Source organism: Dermacentor silvarum, chromosome 2 (assembly GCF_013339745.2).
Source record: "Dermacentor silvarum isolate Dsil-2018 chromosome 2, BIME_Dsil_1.4, whole genome shotgun sequence".
Taxonomy (NCBI): Eukaryota; Metazoa; Arthropoda; class Arachnida; order Ixodida; family Ixodidae; genus Dermacentor; species Dermacentor silvarum.
This window is the reverse complement of record NC_051155.1, coordinates 129,562,697-129,582,179: the sequence shown is the minus strand read 5'-3', so window position 1 is coordinate 129,582,179 and position 19,483 is coordinate 129,562,697. Positions and strand designations below refer to the sequence as shown.

The 19,483-nt window shown below is 48.8% G+C and overlaps 1 protein-coding gene across 1 annotated transcript; it reads right to left on the bottom strand.

The window, feature by feature from the left end:
- Positions 1-360: 360 nt before the first annotated feature.
- Positions 361-18,653, bottom strand: LOC119440377 (uncharacterized). Its single transcript, XM_037705290.2, has 4 exons — positions 18,430-18,653; positions 6,848-6,906; positions 4,021-4,098; positions 361-817 (listed from the first exon to the last, which is right to left on the bottom strand). Exons 1-4 carry the CDS (start codon positions 18,585-18,587, stop codon positions 684-686), a joined length of 429 nt encoding a protein of 142 aa, XP_037561218.1. The 5' UTR covers positions 18,588-18,653; the 3' UTR covers positions 361-683.
- Between the last annotated feature and the right edge of the window lie 830 nt (positions 18,654-19,483).

The following is a 19,483-nucleotide window of genomic DNA, read 5'->3' as shown; positions in this document are numbered from 1 at the left end:
TGATTATGAGGCACGCCGTAGTGGGGGACTCCGAAAATTTGGACCACCTGGGGTTCTTTAACGTGCACCTAAATCTAAGTACACGGGTGTTTTCGCATTTCGCCCCCATCGAGTTAAGTAATTCCATGCGAAGCTCACCCGTTAATGCCGTGTAACTCTTTCTCCTTCCGTACCGCTCCAAGACGAATCTGGCAACTCGGTTTTGTATTCGCTCTAGCACGGCACTGAGGGTAGCGTCGGCGGGGTGCCCCACAACAGAGCGACACAGCTTTCCATATTACTCCAAGTGTAGAACTCTTAAGGTGATAGCAAACGTGTGAAAGACCACAAGTACAAATCGTTCCGACGCAGTTTGCAAGAAACAACCATTTTATTTCAGTTGCGCATATCGCACCGTATTCGAAGGTAAGAAAACGAGAAATGTTCTAGAAACTTATAGCGCAAGATGCAACAACACCGTAATTCAAGAATGAGAAGGAAGCCTTAAAGTATAGCTTTAAATGAGCTCTCACGCATTAAAAAAAAAAAGAAAAAAAAAAAAGACGGCACTGACGCCTCGTTTGTAAACGTTCAAAACGGTCGTATAAAGCTGCGCATTTTGTTGTTGTTTTTAAGAGCTCGTAAACGCTACAGACTTCGAAAGGATGACACAGCTGCGTCTTCACTGAAATAACGGGCGCATTTTACGGTATTCCTAGGGGGCACAGAAACGAGTACGGTCTGAGAAAGCTAAGCGCTGGTTCGGTCTGGACCCTTGCCTTGAAGCTCTCGATTTCGGGTTGGGTCCACGTGTCCTTGTACGTCATGTAGTGCCACACTGCAAGTAGAGAGAAACAGGCGGCGTCTGAGGCGTGAACGGCAGACCTCGAAATAAAGATGTACGATTAGGTTGCGTTGCACAACGGCACGACGAAACAACTGGGGCCGCTCAGTGGCGAATATTTATGGAGACTGTCGCACTTTTGTCCAATATGCTGTTGCCAATAGTGATACAACCGGGTTTGAATCGACAAAAACAGATTTCTTCAGTCCAATCGACTATCGTATACTGTGCCAGAAGTAATGACATTTAAAGCGGGAGACCTAATGTTTAAAATTAGAGGTGGGCGAATATTTGACGTTTCGAATAAGAATGCGGGTAGTTAGTGCGTGTTCTGCGATTCGTATTCGAATAATAAACACTAGCACAATATTTCGCAGCTACCGTCTCTTTAGGTAACAACAAAAGGTTTCGAAGCAATGCAGGAATCAAATGAGAAATACCGGCATTGTTTTCCGCTGCGCCGCGGAAGCCTACATGACAAGCTGTGATTTTTGCTTGTACTCTGTCATTTAGGACTCTTGGCAGTCGAGCTGTGTATAGCAGTTTCATTTTATACGCGATAAAGCTAAAATAGCTGTAAATAATGCGCCAGAAGTAAGCATCGCGTTCTCACGAACAGACACGAATGCCCTGCTTCGGTGCGTTATGCGGAACGCTACACTTGAGTACTGGACCAATCCTGATCGACGACACAAGAGACTGCACAAATGGGACCCAGAAATGAAGTTCCGCATGCCTCATAAACTGAAGAGGAGCATAAGAAGTCTGCTACACCGGATTCGTCTTGGTGTTGCACTCACGAGGCGTTATACACATATCATCGGCTGCAATGACACTGGTCCCAACTGCGATCACTGCCCAGTGCCAGAAACACTTGAGCACATATTTTGCTCATGCCGAGTGCACGCGCGAGAACGGCAGAGCCTCATTTCAACTATTCAGCGAGTGACTAAAAGACCAATGTCTGACGAGATTGTCTTAGGTCCTTGGCCTGACGCCAACAGCGCAGCTGTGGTCATCGAAGCGACTATAGCCTTCCTTCAAGCCACTGAACTCCATGCACGGCTATAGTATGACCTCAACGGGATGGACATGTACATACGCACCTCCTATTCTTATCATCATCATTCATCGCTCTTTTTATCCCCTCCCCCCTTCCCCAGTGTAGAGTAGCAGGCCAGAGCAAACTAACGCTCAAGCCGACCTCTCTGCCTTTCTTCAATAAACCTCTCTCTCTCTCTCTCTATACGCGATAATTAACCAGTGGTTGTTTTCTTTGCAACGGGCCCTCTTTCGTGTGTCTACAGCCAGGTAAGTTCTCCAGTACCTTTTTTTCCCCCCGCAACTTGTGATCTTGTTTTTAGCAGCCATTTATATCGCGTTTTTTGGTAAGCTAGTCATGCAACATTCCTTTTTTTCTCGTAGAGTTTGTTTACCGCCAGGCTCGAATGTTTTTGAAAGGCTATTCATTCATTTATTTCTAATGATAATTGGTGATGTTGAGTCTCAAACTGATCATTTGTGGCGAGCTGTCTTTTTCGCACTAGTCAGCTCCTTCCTAAAGACTTTGTGTCCCTCTCGGTGGCAGTCTGCTCCTTCTCTCTCTCTGTGTGTATGTGTTTTCATTTGAAATAGTAATACAGGGGCAGTACCTAATTATACCGAAATAAATATTCCTGTTGAAAATATATGCGTTCGCACTTGTATATTCGATACTTATTGTCATTTTCGATGCGTATTTCAAGACAAATTATATTCGCCGACCTTTATTTAAAATATTGTAAAAACATAGGAGCTTAAAAGGTGTCATTACTTGGCACGAGAAAAAAAAGTGACTATAATCTCGCGATACCCCTGGAAGATTATAATGACCAGAGCCTTTCATCCTTTTTCAACGTTGACTCGGAAGCGATTACACCAAATATTCGTCCCGGATGTAAATTAGGTTGCATGCTGAACTGAATAAGAATGATTTAATCATACTCTTGCCGCAACAGACTCATTCACGAATTCTTTTCTTCTTTTCAAGATCTAGGAAAGAGGGAAACCGACTGCCTAAGGAAGTTATGCCTATTATGTTTACCGAGCGATTCGTGTCATCACTGTGATGCTGCTCTTGTGCTTTGAGACTTTTTGCTTGCTGTTTGTCAGAATTTCTTTGATTGCTTTCGATCTCCTTGTATTCATGAATCAGGTCTTCACCCCCTAAGGAATGCCACTAGATGCTGTAGATAAATAAATAAATAAATAAATAAATAAATAAATAAATAAATAAATAAATAAATAAATAAATAAATCACAACTGATTTAAGAGGTGATTATGTCTCTGGAGAATAGCATAATAAAGAATAAATTCAAGTAATAATTACTAAGAATTGTAGCTCTCATAAACAGCCTTTTGCGTAACGCGACACGTCGTTGCAATAGAAAAGCTTACTCAGAAGTGCTAGCTTTGTCTACCGAGCATGATTCTTGCATTTCACCGTAATAATAATAACTGCGCCTCTGCGCATTTAGGATGTAGTTGGACGCTGACTGATGCCATCAACAGTAAGTGGCGACATGGTCGACTCGCGTTTAGTGGCAACTTCATTTCCTTCATGTCCTTGCTTTGCCCTATTTCTTTCGCTGTTCATTTCCGCGCTATGCCACGATTTTGCAGTATGGCTCTGAAATTAAGAGAGGCTTTATGTTTTCAATGCGGATCCGGTTGTTCTCAGTGCGAACAACAATCGTTTAATTACACTGCAGTAGAGTACTATGAAAGGCTTCATCAATTCATGACTGAAACTTCCGTAAACATTTTTCTTCGGAAGCCCATGGCTCAGTAAAAAGCAGAGCCAATGAGATGAAATGCAGAAGCGTAGTCGTTCGTAATGCAAATAAAGGCCCGGACAAGTAACGACTCTGTTTCAGTTATTTTCATTATCGCGTTTTGCCGGTGAACTTAACTGCGCGCTGCCTGCGTCATCATCAGGATCGGCTCGCCGTGAGTGGTTTAGGATAATAGAATCCACGAAAAGTATTGATTACATTATGTCGCCCTAAGATCACTTAATCGCCGGAGTGTACAGCATGAAAGCTTTATCTTTAGACTGGGTGCGACTACAAAGTTTTTGTTGTTTTTGGCAACATGAACACGGTGATATGAGCCACCGCGGTGGGCATAGTCGCAAGTGAATTTCAGCAGTTCGTACCGGAGCCGTCATCGTAGCACTCTCTCTGAAGGAGGTACTTGCAGTTGTCCGTGTCCACAATGAGAGATCTGGATTTGACTGGAAGAGAAGAACGCGCATGAGGACGTGATAAATACGTCAGCTGAGAAAGCTTCGTTATATTGTCATTAAGTAGTGTGTAAGCGTAACACTATGTCCTCCTAAACACATTGGTCGGCCCTTCCCCTACCTGAGAATGGGGGGTAAGTGAAGCCTGTCGTGGGTGCACCTTGTGTTTGACGGTTATGTTTCGTGTGAGTAACTTGACCGTCACCAAGGGAAGGTCAGGTGATCTTCTCGGTGTTGGCGGAGTGCCGCAGCTTCAGCGGCTCGCACCGCAGGATCGGCCTGTCAGCGACGCGCCTTTTCACGGGCGATCTCCCGTCGGCACTCGGCGAGAGCTGTCTGTTGTTCGGGAGTACGCACAATGCGCGGCCGCCCCATCGGATTTCCGAGACTGAATTGATGATAAGTGGTTCTTGAGGGAAAGGGAAAGGTTGGCGCTATCTTCTGCAGCCCTTGAGGGAGCACGGCTCAGCGCCAATTGAATTGAACGGAAACGAAGCTGGCGGAGCGCGCGCGGAACCCTTTCCTGCCCTTTCCCTTCCCGGCGGAAGCGAAACGGCTCTGAATGGCTGCGCACGTGGCGTGAGCGCGCGCATACGCAGCTGGCACCGTGCCTAATGACTCACGCTCCGGCGCCGGAAGTCGCCGATAGAGCCGGAGTTTCAGCGTTACATCACCGGCGCAGGCTAGTGTATACAAGGGGCGCTATAACGTAAAATGATTCCAAACTGTTTTGATTCCAATTGCTGCAATCAGCCTCCACGATTGGTCAAAACATTTTCGGGCCACTCCCAACTTCGCCTGTCTGTCACGCGACATCACGAAAACCACGATAGCTCCCCATCTGATATAACGTGTACACAGTGATGATGCGTCACAAAAGAAAAATTATCATTCCTGGTTCGACGCCTTTTCACCATTTGCCCTCTGCTATTGGTCGAATGTTTTCTGGCTACGCCCACTTCCACTGTCTGTCATGCGACCTCACAAAACCGCGAAAACTCACCACGTCAAAGTCACGTCTACGCGAAAAACATGCATTAATATGTTTGAACAAAACTGAATGTTTTTCTGAATAGCTACAGACTACCCCGTTCCGAAAGGAATAGAAGATGGCTGCCCGCCGATTGCTCAGGCCCTCGCTACTCGCACGTGCCGGTGAGCATGTATTTATTTGTGCATGATAAACCTTTTTGCGTGGCAGTAAAACGTTGTCTAGCCCTTTCGGTATGCCATGCATACGACATCGGTCTGCTAACTCTCCTTGCTGAGGACCCGTTTTAGCGGCATACTTATTCTTCCGTTGCACGCCGCCGCGATTTTCGACCAGCCACCGCAAGCTAAGTAAGGCGAAGCGGACCAATCGGAGAAGCCGGCTCCACCCTCTTCATGCGGTTATCTATTTTCACTGCGCTGGCTCGGCCCCATCGAAACCCTCTCCACTAGAGCGTGCTCCTCGCCTCTTGTCAGCCAATTAGATAAGAAAAGCCGCTGAGTGTAGACAGTGTTATTGGTTTTGAAAGCGAACAAAGGTGACCTCCTATAAACGAGGAGAGTGTTTGATTGGGTTGTTCAGACAACGCTGCGGGTCACCGCCCGATGCTTGCGTTGGTGGTTACGTAAATTTGACGTCAGGAGATTGGAATCAAAACAGTTTGGAATAATTTTACGTTATAGCGCCCAAGGCTCACTTGAGAATCAGTAGCCCCTCCCCTGTCGAGGAAATGCGGGTAAGCGAAGCTTGTGGTGTGTTTCTTCGGTGTTCCTCGGAACGAATTGCACTGACGAGTACCACGTTATGCTCGAACCACAACCGGTCTTATGCACTGCAGCTGGCTCCGAAGTTCCGGTTGAGAAACTCGCGTTGAAACCTGGCCGTCGCACCGGGGAAGTTGGCGCTAGCGCTCCCGAGGCGTGCACCACCATTGTCGGGTTCCTGGAGGACAAGACGACGCTGACGTTTGGCCTCAACATCGCACTCCAGCAACTCGGAGTCCGCGGCTCTTCGCTGACGTTTCGCCTAGGCTTTGGAAGCCCTCACGCTAGAAACGGCATGACGACGACGAGCCCTTTCCCGAGCGAGTTCGCGGCGCCGTTGCTCAAACGCAGCCTGCTCCTCGGCGGAAAACACCATGCGGGGCCTTCCCATCCGGGCGCCGAAACTGATATGAGGCAAGGGAAGCCCGGCGGAGCACGCGCCAACCCCCTTTCATTACCTTTCCCTCCCCATGACACACCAAACGACGCTGATTGGTCGTGCGCATCACGTGATCCGATGCCGAGGCAGCTTTCCCCGCACTTGCTCTTTCTTTCTTACTTGTCACTGGCTCATACCCGCATTGCATTGCGGGTATACGCCACGCGTGAGTTTTTGCATGACTACAACGCCACGGAAACTTGTGAGCCAATACAAGCTTCTCTTGAAAAAGAAAAGCGGCTTAAATATTGTCGCAGAACCTTATGTAATCTGTCTGCATGTATGCGCGACGCGAATTGTGTAGTACTTTCTGGAAAACACGCCGGAACCTTTCGATGACTCATGTAAAAAAGCCGATGCGCTTGACCCACTGATCAGATTTTCAACGACCGCCGCCTGTGTTCGTCGCTATCGTTGTTCTTTGAGTGTAGCCTATTTTTGTGGGCAGAAGTTCCCCAGTAAAAAGATAGTTTTCGTCATTCACAGTACTGCTGCTGTTTTCTTCATCGTCAGTACTACGAGGCAATATGGCCAAATCTTTCCTACCACCGTTGCCAAGGTCCCTCTCCAGGTAGTTTCCTCCATTTACTGCAACATATAGGTACCTGCAACAATAAATAGCATAGAAACAGTTTGATGAGTAAGAGGATAAAAAGCGTGTTTGTATAAATATAACACAAAGAAAGAAATAGTAACATAAAAAAAGAAATACGGAAAACTACCCAGTATGCCTGGCGTTTTTACCGCTACAGTAAGGATCGTTTCCTCAAAAATGAACAACCTTACGTAGCAAACACGCTTTCTTGTGTGCCCCTGGTTTTATCAATTGATTGCTCTTTGTTCCTTGCTCACAGTTTCTGTCACAGGTTTCTGTGACATCAAAAACATTTTTTTTTCTTCAGGACACAATACAGTGCGTTGAAAACCACGAGACCATGACAGTCTCCCTGAACCTAATTAAAAGTTTACATGAACGCGCGCAAGCCAGCGTCGTTCATAAAAAATTATTGTCATTGGTACCAACAATAATGATAACTTAATTAAATATGAAACTTTGTGTTCGAAATGCCACTTCCTTCATAAAAAAAGAAAGGCGAAAGTTGTGTTGCTTTCGCATGGCAACACTGGCTATAATAACGAACAATTTAAGTAATGATTGTTTGTAGCAACCGTGTATGTGCAACAGAATCCGTGAGGCATTATGGTATAATATCTGTGTATAATATCGTTTCAACACAACTCTGTGTTGAAACGTTACTCTAAGATTAAAACTAGTACCATTGAAGAAACTTGACGCCGCCTTTCGTATTCTGCCTGTTTCCGATATAGTCCCAAGAATATCTGACTCAGTAGTTCTTCTCTGCTCCAAGGTATGCTTTTTCAGGCAGATATATTAACAACGTATACGTCAAATGTATACCGGGTGACCCACGTAACTTGAGCCAAGCTTTAAATATATACAAGTGCCACGTAGCTAAACAGAACCAAGGTAATGTTGTTTGCCGTCGCTTGGAGATGCTCAGATTATTTTTTGCACGCCACCTAATTACATAATTATTCCTAATTCATTATTCAACTTCTCATATATTATAATTAGATGGAAAGTGTCAATGAGAAGATTGTAGAACAACATAAAACGCTCCCGATAGAGCTTTCTGTTGCTCATTACTTGCTACATAAAAGTGATTTTCCAAGCATAAGAGAAGCCCGCGAGTACATGCAGAACTGCCCACACGATGTGTAACACTACAGAGGTGACGCCAAATGAAGTGAACCTTCCATCAGTGAAGAGTGACGCATCACGTGAGGCGGTTTCAGCCCATTCAACGAAAAAAAAAACAATAACAAAATAATTAAAAAAAAACAACAACCGTGAAGCTCGACGACGACGAGAAGTGGCTGAAGCAGTCAGACAACGAGAACCTTCGGTTACTTCGATGGTTCTTGCGTAACGTTTTTTTTTCCAGTCAGTTAATGACTCAAATCCCGAACACAAAACAACGGGTTAATTATCATTAAGTTTCACATATTTAAGCTCTATACTTCTACTATAGAGGCATGCTCTCCTTATCTGCAGTCATTATTACTTTCTCTGGCTGTTATCGTGTTACGTGCTGTTAAGTGTTAATATAATAATCCTCAATTTTACCATTTTTAACACGAAAGTGTTTTATTCCGGGGTCCACCAAGACTTCACTGACGTATTTCCGTCACGGAAATACGTCATAGAACATAATACAAAGAAAGAAACCAGAAGAAAAAGTTCCACAAACATGCAAAATTTAGGAATCGAACCCACGACCTCTCGGTCCGCGACGATAGATCGCCGAGCGTTTAACCCATTGCGCCACAAACGCATTTGCAGAGAGCTACACAGACGCGCCTTATATATCTAACACTCCTCCGTGTACCCGCGCTCTTGCTCGGGGCGGTGCCGCCGCCTACGAGCAGAAAAGAGAAGTACTGCATTATGACACTAAAGCCCGGGATACATGGAGCGAACTTTCTCGACGAACTTCACGCGTCAAGTAACGACGCGGCGACACGACGCAGGATGTTTGCTGTGTTGCAATACATGCGGCGAACGCCGCCGCGCGTTGGCCGCCGTGTTGGCGGCGGTCCCGGCCGCCCGCTTCGAACTGAATTTGGCGTTGTCCTTGTAGAATTCACTTAGTTGGAAGCAAATGACTGCGTAAACGGCTTTCGCTTAGTCTCAGGCCGCTTCGACGACAGAGTATTATGGATAACCTTGAGTAGTTTTCGAGATCGCTTCTCGTTTCGAACGCGTCTAAGCCTAGCGAAAGAAATATCCGATGCCAGCGCCATCTATCGGGGAAGTCGGGAGATAGGCATGACGACAGCATGTGGCCTCTGAGATCAAAAGATTTCTGTTGAAGGTTGTTGTAGAGAGCTTGCACTGCTTGTCTGTTTCCTCGCAGATCAGCGGATATGGGATGTACAAATACAACGCGATTCCTGAGAGATCATACTAGGAACTACTCAATCGGTGCAGAGACATGCAGACACGGCAACACCAACGCGATTGCAGACGACGCGAAAAGGCGCGCGCGCGCGAAACACCAGCATGCATTGCGACCGGAACTAGTGCCTCCTGATTGGCTGTCGTCCACCGCTGCGCGCTAGACGCTTCCGGCGGCGGCGTTCACCCGACGAAAATGTTTGGACAGGCAGATCGGCTGCGGACGGCAAATTTCTTGACGCCGGCCGTCGGACGTTCGCCGCCCGACGAAGTTCTTCGCTCGGACGCCGGTTATTCGCTTCATGTATTCCGGCCTTAACGCGCACCGACAGTGAACGCTTCGGTGGTCTCAGCACTACGACGCCTCGATGCCAGCATTCGAAGGGACGCTGGCATCAAGAAGCACTACCAACGCCACCTAGGTGGCGTTCACCGTACTCAGCACAGCGGAGCGTGGCCTCCGCAATTAGCTCTGAAAATGTTTCTGAAGTTGATCGCGGAGGCTGCAATTACGACGCGCTGTACGCGCTGATTTGACTCGGTGACGATTCAGTTACGTGCTTTGTCTTGCGCGTTGTATTAGTGTGTCAGTTACGTGCTTCGTCTTTCGCGTTGTGCTAGCGTGTGCAGCGTAGTGCAGCTTCCATATGCACGACGGTTGCTCATGGTCATCGACGTTGGTAGTCGTGATGGAGGAGACGTGCCACCAGGCGTCAGCGTGGGTGCATCAACGCCTAAGGGCGCTTTAGCCACAAAACACCAATAGACATTATATATCAATGTGCAATAAACATTACACTACTTCTGTGAAGACACGTTTCACTTTCGTGTTCTATACCGATTCCTATATAAGAGGGATCAACCACATTTTTTTATATGCGTCGTTATGCCAGGTGCACGTACTGCACGAGGACGACGTTCACGTGCAAGCGTGCAGAGTGCTTTACAATCACCAACTATTGTTTACATATGCGTACTCCTTGACGTATTATTTAGACCTTCTTCCATGCTTCCCACTAAGGTCCCCCTGTATAAAATTAAACATTCCTTCATTCATTGCAGTATTGACCCGAGAAGTTATTATAGCCTAGTACAACATGTCGGGGTACAAACACTTATATCGAAATATAGGACGTCAGAGCATGCCTTCGATATACTGCACTCTGAAAGCGCTGCTAAACAGGCCGGCAATTCAACAAGCGTGAGAGTGAGACGCTTTTATTTTCATTTGCAGGGTTAACTGTTTTAACCGGATTGAATATGTGTAGAGTAAGCGTCATCGTCGTCAATGTTTGCGCACTTCAACCCTCCTCCTTTACATCCTCTCTTCCCTCCCTCTCTACTTCCCTCCAAATTTTTCTCAATACAGCCACAGTTCTATACAAGATATTCATGTACTGAGGCACATTAGTTCGCAGCGGGCTAACCCAATATTGGTGAGTAGTGCGCCTTTACGCCCGTTTTATGCGCCACTAACCTTGAACCACGTCATACTCAGCAGATCGCATGCTTTAAGATTCCACGATAGTTTTCTTTTAGTCAAGACTCCGAATTAAAGATGCATCCAAATAGGAAAAAAAAATTACACCAACTTCCCGAGGGGAACCATGGGCTGATGCGGAGCATCGCGGTCGTTATAACGGCGTTAATTACGTTGTTATTACGGTGTTATTAACGTTGTTAACTTGGTGTTATTACGTTTTTATTACGTGTTAACTTGCGTTGGTCACCATCACATCGCGTGAACGGCGTGCTGCTGCTCGACGTTCTCGAACCGACGCTGCTTCACGTTGCCGAAGCTCAGCATCCGCTGCTCAACGTTCACGAACCAACGCGACTTCACGTTCTCGAAGGTCGGGTTCCGCCGCTCGCTTCGTACGTTTACGTTGAACTTCACGGTCCCGAACCTCAGGTTCTGCTGCTCGACGTTCACGAACCAACGCGGCTTCCCGTTTTTGAAGGTCGGGTTCCGCGGTGAGGTGAAATGAACTTTATTTGGTCCTGAAGAACCCCGATCAGACACCCCCCGAAGGGGGGTCCGCCACGGTTGCTGGCCGCGCCCACGCCGGTACTGGAAGACCGTGGCCCTCCGCCCGTTCGCAGGCCTCCTGGACTGCCGAGAGTTGGACTGAGAGTTCGCCGCTTTTAAGGGTCCTCTCCCAGTCCTGCTGTGTGCTGAACTTGGCGCCACATAACGCCGGGCACTGCCAGAGCATATGAGCCAGTGTGCACTTATTCTCCCTGCAGCTAGGGCATCCTGGATCTATGCCTTCAGCAAAGTGACTAAACGTGCTACGAGACGGGAACGAACCTGCCTGCAGCATCCGGAGAACGGACGACTGCGGTCTAGTGAGCTTGGAATGCGGGAGGGGGTACCTCCGCCTTGACAGTTGATAGTGAGACGTAACTTCGTGAAAGGTGCCTAGTGGATCCTTGAAGCTCTCCGCGAACCCGCCTGCGGACCCGCCCGAACCGCCGCGGCACGTGATTTCTCGCGCACGGTTATGGGCAAGTTCGTTGACATTGGAAACTGACGGATGAACCCCTAAGCCCGCGGCTCGCTTCGTACGTTTACGTTGAACTTCATGGTCCCGAACCTCAGGTTCTGCTGCTCGACGTTCACGAACCAACACGGCTTCCTGTTCTCGAATCTCAGGATCCGCTGCTCGACGTTGACGTTTCGAAGCGGCTTCCCGTTCTCGAAGTGTGGAATCTGCTGCTCGACGCTGACGTTTCGAAGCGGCTTCGCGTTGGCGAACTGAATCTGGATCCGCTGCGCGTCGCCGACGTTTACGTTCTGCGTCGCGAGCTCTTCTCTGCGCAGCCTTGTCTTCAGAGGTGCTCGCGGTTCTGTTAATGAACTGGCTTCTGCTGTTTGAAGATGTGCCAGACAGTTCGTTGACAGATTCGTTGGCGTCCATTCAGCGCATCCGATGCCGCAGCGTGACTAATCCGAAGCAGCAACTGAGGCCGCGGCGCATGCACCGGGTTTATATAAGCAGCTGGCGCGGAGAGGAGGAGGAGAGAGAGAGGCGCGCATGCGCGCGCTATCGCACAGGTGGCGGATGAAGACACGGAGGGAAAAGCGCGTTATCGAACAGATGGCGTGGAGAGGGGGAGAGGAGGAGAGAGGCGTTATCGCACAGCTGGCGTGGAGAGAATGAGGAGAGGTGCGGACGGACGCCGACGCCAACGACGCCGTGGGACAGGCCGCCGCCGTAAGATGCTCCGCATCTAAAAGAATGGAGGACGCTTAAGCTTCGCCTTTAAGAGTGGAACGCGACAGCGTTATCGGGCCCCGTTCGCATCGCATTTTTCTTTATGAGTAGGCTTCACTGCAACACCCTACGTGGGAAAGCCAGCTTGCAAAGACCAAGCTTACACCGGCCCACAGTCGGCTTCACTTTTGAACACAAATGCATTGCTGGGAAGACATTTTTACAGGGAAATGTGAAGGCCGTAGGACTTTTTAAATTATTTCATTAATTGTTTGCTGTTGCCCCGAGGCGCGCGCGTGCCCACAATTTAGAAAGGATCGGTATTCAACATTTACCTCAATGTTGCCCAGACCCAAAGTACAGCGGAACACCATCAGAATAGGACACTTAAGCTTCGCCTTTAAGAGTGGAGCGCGATAGCATTCAGATCCCTGGCTATTTATCAGGATTTTTTTTTCGTATATTCAAATTACAGTCCGACGCTATAACGTCTGTACGTTGTGGTTAAGTCGTACTTTACGATTTTTTTGACGGATTTCACTTTAAGAAATTCAATTTTTGTTCACCAACGCCTTGCGCCAAGCGAAGGACCCGCCCGGTCGGGTTGGTTCGGGATGATGTGGTTCGGCATGATTATTTCCGCCAGACGCCGATGCTTAACGCCGACACCGACGCCGACTCCGGATTTTCTGTGACCCGGGGCCCTTAACGCTATCGCGTTAAATCAGCGTTGCATGTAGGCTCTCTAACCTGCCGTAAAGCCCCTTGATGTTAGAAAGTAGCGACACGCTTTGATCTACGCCGCAACACCCTCGCCGGCGCGGTCAACCTTCTCTTTTATTGCGATAGCAATTATATGGACACTCAAAAGCAGATTTCTGCCGTCGGCGTCGCCGTCGCCGTGAGGTTCCGTATGACGTCATTTGGAGAAGAAATCGTCGCCGCGCGCCGAACGCTGTATGTGCGAGTGAAAGGGCGCGAGGGGCGCGTCTTTCACGGGGAGTGAACGCACGGCGGAGAACAAACGCGCGTTCTGCGCCGTGCTCGCTTAAGGGCTGCAGAAGTAGGCGTCTCTGTTCTCCTTCACAATCACCATGTATGTAGAGCAAACGCGCCTTCTTCCAACGAGCGAGAGGCCGTGGGGGAGGGGGAGGGAAGGGAGGCAACGTTTAGCTGCGGCACGCAGTGCCTATTTATATCAGAGGCTCCGGCAACAGTCACCAACGCCGCACGCATTTTGAGCGAACGCGGGCAAAACGCCGATGGCGTCGACAACAGTTCTGCGTGTTGTTGCTACCAAAGCCGCTCACCTTACTTCGTATGACATTGCTGTGTTGCTATCGCATTCATTGCTTCGCCCTTAAGGCGAAACTGTGACATTTTTTATTGCGATAGCAATTATATGGACACTCAAAAGCAGATTTCTGCCGTCGGCGTCGCCGTCGCCGTCGCCGTCGCCGTCGCCGTGAGGTTCCGTATGACGTCAATGGAGATGAAATCGTGGCCGCCGAACGCTGTATGTGCGAGTGAAAGGGCGCGAGGGACGCGCTCTTTCACGGGGAGTGAACGCACGGCGGAGAACAAACGCGCGTTCTGCGCCGTGCTTCCTTAAGGGCTGCAGAAGTAGGCGTCTCTTTCCTCCTTTACAATCACCATATACGTAGAGCAAACGCGCCTTCTTCAGACGCGCGAGAGGCCGTGGGGGAGGGGGAAGGAAGGGACGCGACGTTTAGCTGCGGCACCAAGTGCCTATTTATATGAGAGGCTCCAGCAACAGTCACCAACGCCGCACGCATTTTGAGCTAACGCGGGCAAAACGCCGATGGCGTCGACAACAGTTCTGCGTGTTGTTGCTACCAAAGCCGCTCACCTTACTTCGTATGACATTGCTGTGTTGCTATCGCATTCATTGCTTCGCCCTTAGGGCGAAACTGTGACATTTTTTTCTCCCCTCTTTCGCAGAGGCAGCGCATCCGCAACGCTGAATGGCTGCGGCGCTCGAGACTACCCCGTCAGGTGACCCTGACGTCACGAAAACGGCGCGAAACTTGCTTTCGCGCGCCTTTAGTTTCTCCCGCTCGCCATGAGCAGTCCAAGTGGTGGTCGCCCTGCCGCTCCGAACGTGTGTTTCCCAAGTTTTTCCATCCTTTCGTAGGAATCTGAGATTCGTTCTCCGTGAAAATGCCTTGCTGCTGCGCGTTTCAATGCACCAGCAGGCCAGAGAAAGGGCAAGCCTTATTTTATATCCCCCGAGGTGAACGGAATGTCGTGCGTCGGAAGCAGTGGCTCCATAACATTGGGAGAAGGGATTTCGCCCCTTCTAAGCACGCCGTTCTTTGCGAGGTGAATGTTGCAGCTTTCCTCATATTTGTGGATGAAGTTGCATGGAGATTTTAATGCTCTTCGCATAGCCGGACTCTTCGTTCAGTTTAATATAGAGCACCGATAACTGTGCATATAGTTTTTTTTAAGTGAGTCGGCTGAAATTTTCGTTGACTCTTCGAGCTGTGACAAAGCATTTTGTGTTTTCGCGCGTGCGTTAGTTTTCAAATGTATGTAATTTGTGAGTTAATGCCTGTAACTCATATTTTGTAGTTGTGTGCGTGTGTGTGTGCGTGTATGTGTGTGCATGTATGTGTGTGTGTGTGTGATCCTTGCGCCTGATACTTGTGAAACCAAGGAACTATTTTACTCTTATTGCGTGCTTATTGTATCTTTGCAAAGTTTCAATACTGCGAGCATTTTTTTTCTTTATGTACTTTATGTTGCGAAGGCATGAACCACAATATATAGGTAGATAAGTGGTATTATGTATTATTAGCGCATGCTCATTAAGTACAAGCCACGCGCTTCTGATAATCTCCCTCAATTCTGATAAACTTGACATCTTGAAGACTCTAAGTTAATTATCAAGTGCCAGTCTTAGCAGTTTCCGTGTAAGCAATCAGCCTTTTTTTTTTTTTGAGAGAGAGAGAGAGAGACATAGGTTACTCCCAGAGGTGATGGAATGTAATTTCTCGTCGTTTCATAGTGACGGAATACAGGCGCGTGTGTAAAGTTCTATGTTGGCTGTTTCGCACACAGCACGTATTTCGCACAGTGGCATTGGTACAAAGGCTTTTGGCCCACTCATTTTGGCGAATTCACTTTAAGTAAACTGTCACATTTCTTCTTGGTTACCTTCTCTGAGCCTTTTAAGAGCGAAGATAGTGAACCAAATTCTCGTTTATACTCTACGCTGCTTATATTGTATGCACCCAATACACCTCCTCGTTACGGACAACCCAAGTGGCGACGTAGAGGTAAACAGCTCAGCCACTGCTTGGTACTCATTTTTTCGGAGCGCTTCCGCTTGTATTTATCGAAGCGTCCTAAAAAAATGGCACGACGTTCTATCGGAAACGTACTTTCGTCAGGACAGTTTCACAAGGGATAAATTCCCATACAACGCTTCAAAGGGCCGAATAAACAAGCGCGCGCATTGATTCTAATGCGGCTGCAGCGAGCCACTGGAGGGTTCAGCGCCGCGCCGGCCCGGTGAGGGTGAGAAATCCGAGGAGAATTGAGGAGGAAAGCGCGCGCGTGGGGGAGAGTGTCGCTACTTTCTAACATCAAGGGGCTTTAACCTGCCGAGGAGGCGAGCGCCATCTGGATCGTGTTTTTGCAAGAAATGTACCCGGGCGTGCCGTGTATGGTAGAAATACTGGAAAATGGGTTTGTGCTTGGCTTTCCTCGTAACAGAATTTACTTTTCTCGTACATTGAAATTACAATCCGGCGCTATCATGTCTGTAGGTTGTGGTTGAGTCGTACTTTAGGATTTTGCTAACGGATCTTACTTTGAGAAATTCAATTAGTTTACTAATAACTCTGCGCCACGCGGAGGGCCTGCGTGGTTGGGGTCTCTCGGGATTATTATTGCGATACACTTAAACTGGATTTCTGCCGTCGGCGTCGCCGTCGCCGTCGTCGTCGCCGTCGCCGTGAGGTTCCGTATAGATAACATCATCGCCGCGCGCCGTATGCCCGAGCGGTAGCGTGCGGGGGACGCGCGCTATCACGGAGAGCGAACGCACGGCGGAAAGCAAACGCGACCGGCGCGCGTGGGGGCATGGGAGGGAGGGAGGGAGGCGGGGTGACGCTGCGCTCCGCCACCAAAGGCCTATCTTGCAACCGGGCGCAAGGGGAACTTCCCCCTCAATCTCCCACGCGCAAGCAAGGAAGCGGGACGGCAGCGCTGGAGGGAGCGGGGGGGGGGGGGGGGGCGCACTTTTACTCTGCCAACAACCGCGCTCGTCGCTCGCCGGCCGCACCGTCTCTTATCTCCACACGGCTCTGACTTTTCTATGCGCTGTGCATTCGCCGCTCAGTTTCCGTTGAAGCGATAGACCGCACGTACCTTCGCCCGCTGCGACCTATATGCGCTTGCTGCCAGCGTTTTGACAGTCGTTGTCTGCGGTCATTCAGTGTGATCTATTCATGTTTGTGCGCGCTCACACCACGCTTGTTCATTCAGTTAGTAATAGTCGGGCCACATTTTCCAACGCACGCTACACATGCAATGCTGCCCGGATCAGCAGTGCAGCGCTACAGGTGTGTCCCTTCACACGCGCTGCCCACGTGAAGCGCTTCTCATCAACACCACCGTTTCACACGCGCCTTCTCGTGGTCATCGAGTCTCTCTTCATGTCGGTCTACTTACGCCGCAGCACACCTGCTTACTTAATCAGCTCATGTTTACTACAATTCATATTGCTACCAAAGCCGCTCACCTTACTTCGTGTCACATTGCTGTGTTGCTATCGCATTCATTGCTTCGCCCTTAGGACGAAACTGTGACATTTTTTTTCTTAGCCACGGATGCCGGCGGCGACACTGACGCTGACGCGGATTTCCTGCGACACGGGGACCTTACCGCTCCGCGCCCTAAAATTGATTAGCGTGGCGCTGACGAAGCTGTGATTCCGCAGAGCAGCCCATTGCTGGTGACGTGTGGCCTGGACCACGGTGAACGCCAGGGAGTAACGAATATTTGCACCGGGTCATGCATCAGACTCCAAATTTTAGTTGTTTTGCTGCGTCTTTCTGGCATGAGAGTGGTTTGTCACATAAGAGCTGATGTCGTGTTCTCTCTATTTAGTTGTTCTGCGCTGGTATATGTGCGCTTGTTCTTATGAAAACACGCAGCGTGCAGTTTTTTAAAGACGATAGTCTTTCTTGGGCTACCTAAACGAGAAAAACTATATCTGTCTGTCTGTCACTCGGTTCAACCGCCCGGCCAAAACGGATTCAACCACCCGGCGAAAACGGATTCAACCGCCCGGCCAAAACCAACCAAGCTACTAGCACTGGTAGAACCGGGTCATACTCGTCAACATTATACAGCACAAAGGAAGCCTCAGGCCTATTTGAGGCAAAATATGTGTACATAACCGTGATCCGCAGCGTTCATTTAATTAAGAGTACACATTGGACTGGTTTTTACGTTAGTAAATGAAAAATCAACGCGTTAGAAATGGTGTCCAAGAGATGCTACGCGTTAAAAACAAGCCGTCTGAAGCTGTGGCTGTGTAGCCGGCTTTCAGCCAACAGTATAAAAGGTCCCAACAAATGACACGACAGCAGGGCGAACACGGGAAATTTGAACTGAATTCAGCAAAACCTCCATTGCATCCATCATGGGAGGAGTGAGAGGGGAGGAGAAGAGCGTGAGGGGTGGGAGGAGGAAGAAGAGAGGGTGTTACGTATCAGGGGTGGCAGAAGATTATCGTCTTTTGACGTCATTTTCAGTGAAACAAGCTGATATGAGGCAATCTTTTTTTCAACGCGAATCCCAATGTCGGGAATTACGATACGTTTTCTGGAGCACAGCGTTTTTTAGGACAGCAGCAAGACGGTCAAGAAAGTCCGAATACTCGGCGCGACACTCACTGCTTCACGCCGCAGCGACGCGTCGAATTCTCCGAGTAGCAGACAAAGTCACCCCTGTCTGATTGGTCGAAGCTGTCGCGGTTACAGTAAGCCGGACCAGAAGGAGGGATCCACAGCGTCCAAGAGACAGCATTGAAGCCGCAGTCCAGGGTCTGCATGTTTAGAGAAAACCCCGCGCAGCTATACAAGTCAAAGTTGAGGTACAAATCGAGTCAAGCTTATTTCACAAGACAGGGTGGAGTTTAACTCAAGAACACAGTCGTCAACTGGTCAAACGCCCGAATTCCAGCTCGTATATACTCTTACGTCTACGGTTCGCCACCGCTGATGCACTGACGTCAGCACATTCCCCAACACACCAGCCAGCACTTATTCAAACTGTACGCTGTACCTGAGCTGTGCATGCTGCTATTGATATTTTTCGCAGCAATCCCGTGGGTGCTGCCATGTTTGATCACGTGGTCGCGCGTCCATTGCCTGCCTCAACTGCCTCCATTGCCTCCGTGTTTACAATGGATCTACATGACGCCGGCGCGGATTAGCAAACCTCTGCTTCGGGAGATAGTGTAGACGGTGACTGGATGGACGACACGAGGCTTCGGCCACAGCTTCGGAGGGCTTGTAAAAGTGCTTTCGAAGCTCAGTAAGCTTTGTCCAAACGGCGCAAGCAGCGTATATAGTGCTTGCTCTAAAAGCGGGGCTAAATATATCTTCGAAGCTATCCAAACTTTCCGCTCATGAATTGAATTAGCATTATAGTGTTTTGGTCTTCGTTGTTTACTTGGGCAAATTTTTTGAAGCAGCGGCTTGTCACGTTTCTGACTCAGTAAGGTTCCTCGGTGCGGTCACTATCTGATAATTTTCTGCCTAATCGCTCGCGGGTGTGCTTAGTCCCGTTAGATTTGTTCTTGCTGCGCATGCACAAGGCTTGAAACGTAGCTGTTCTGCGCATTGTAATACCTTGTAGCAAAGACGTATTATCGCTAGTAACTCACTTACTCTTGTGGACCGTCACGAAACATTCAGATTCGACCATTCATGCGCTATCGGTGTA

Excerpts from the sequence above, each read along its gene's own strand:
- LOC119440377 (XM_037705290.2), bottom strand. The coding sequence starts at position 18,587 with ATGCAGACCCTGGACTGCGGCTTCAATGCTGTCTCTTGGACGCTGTGG. Across the intron at positions 6,907-18,429 it reads CGTCGCTGCGGCGTGAAGCA|GTACCTATATGTTGCAGTAA; the intron begins GTGAGTGTCGCG and ends TTATTGTTGCAG. Across the intron at positions 818-4,020 it reads GTGCTACGATGACGGCTCCG|TGTGGCACTACATGACGTAC; the intron begins GTACGAACTGCT and ends CTCTACTTGCAG.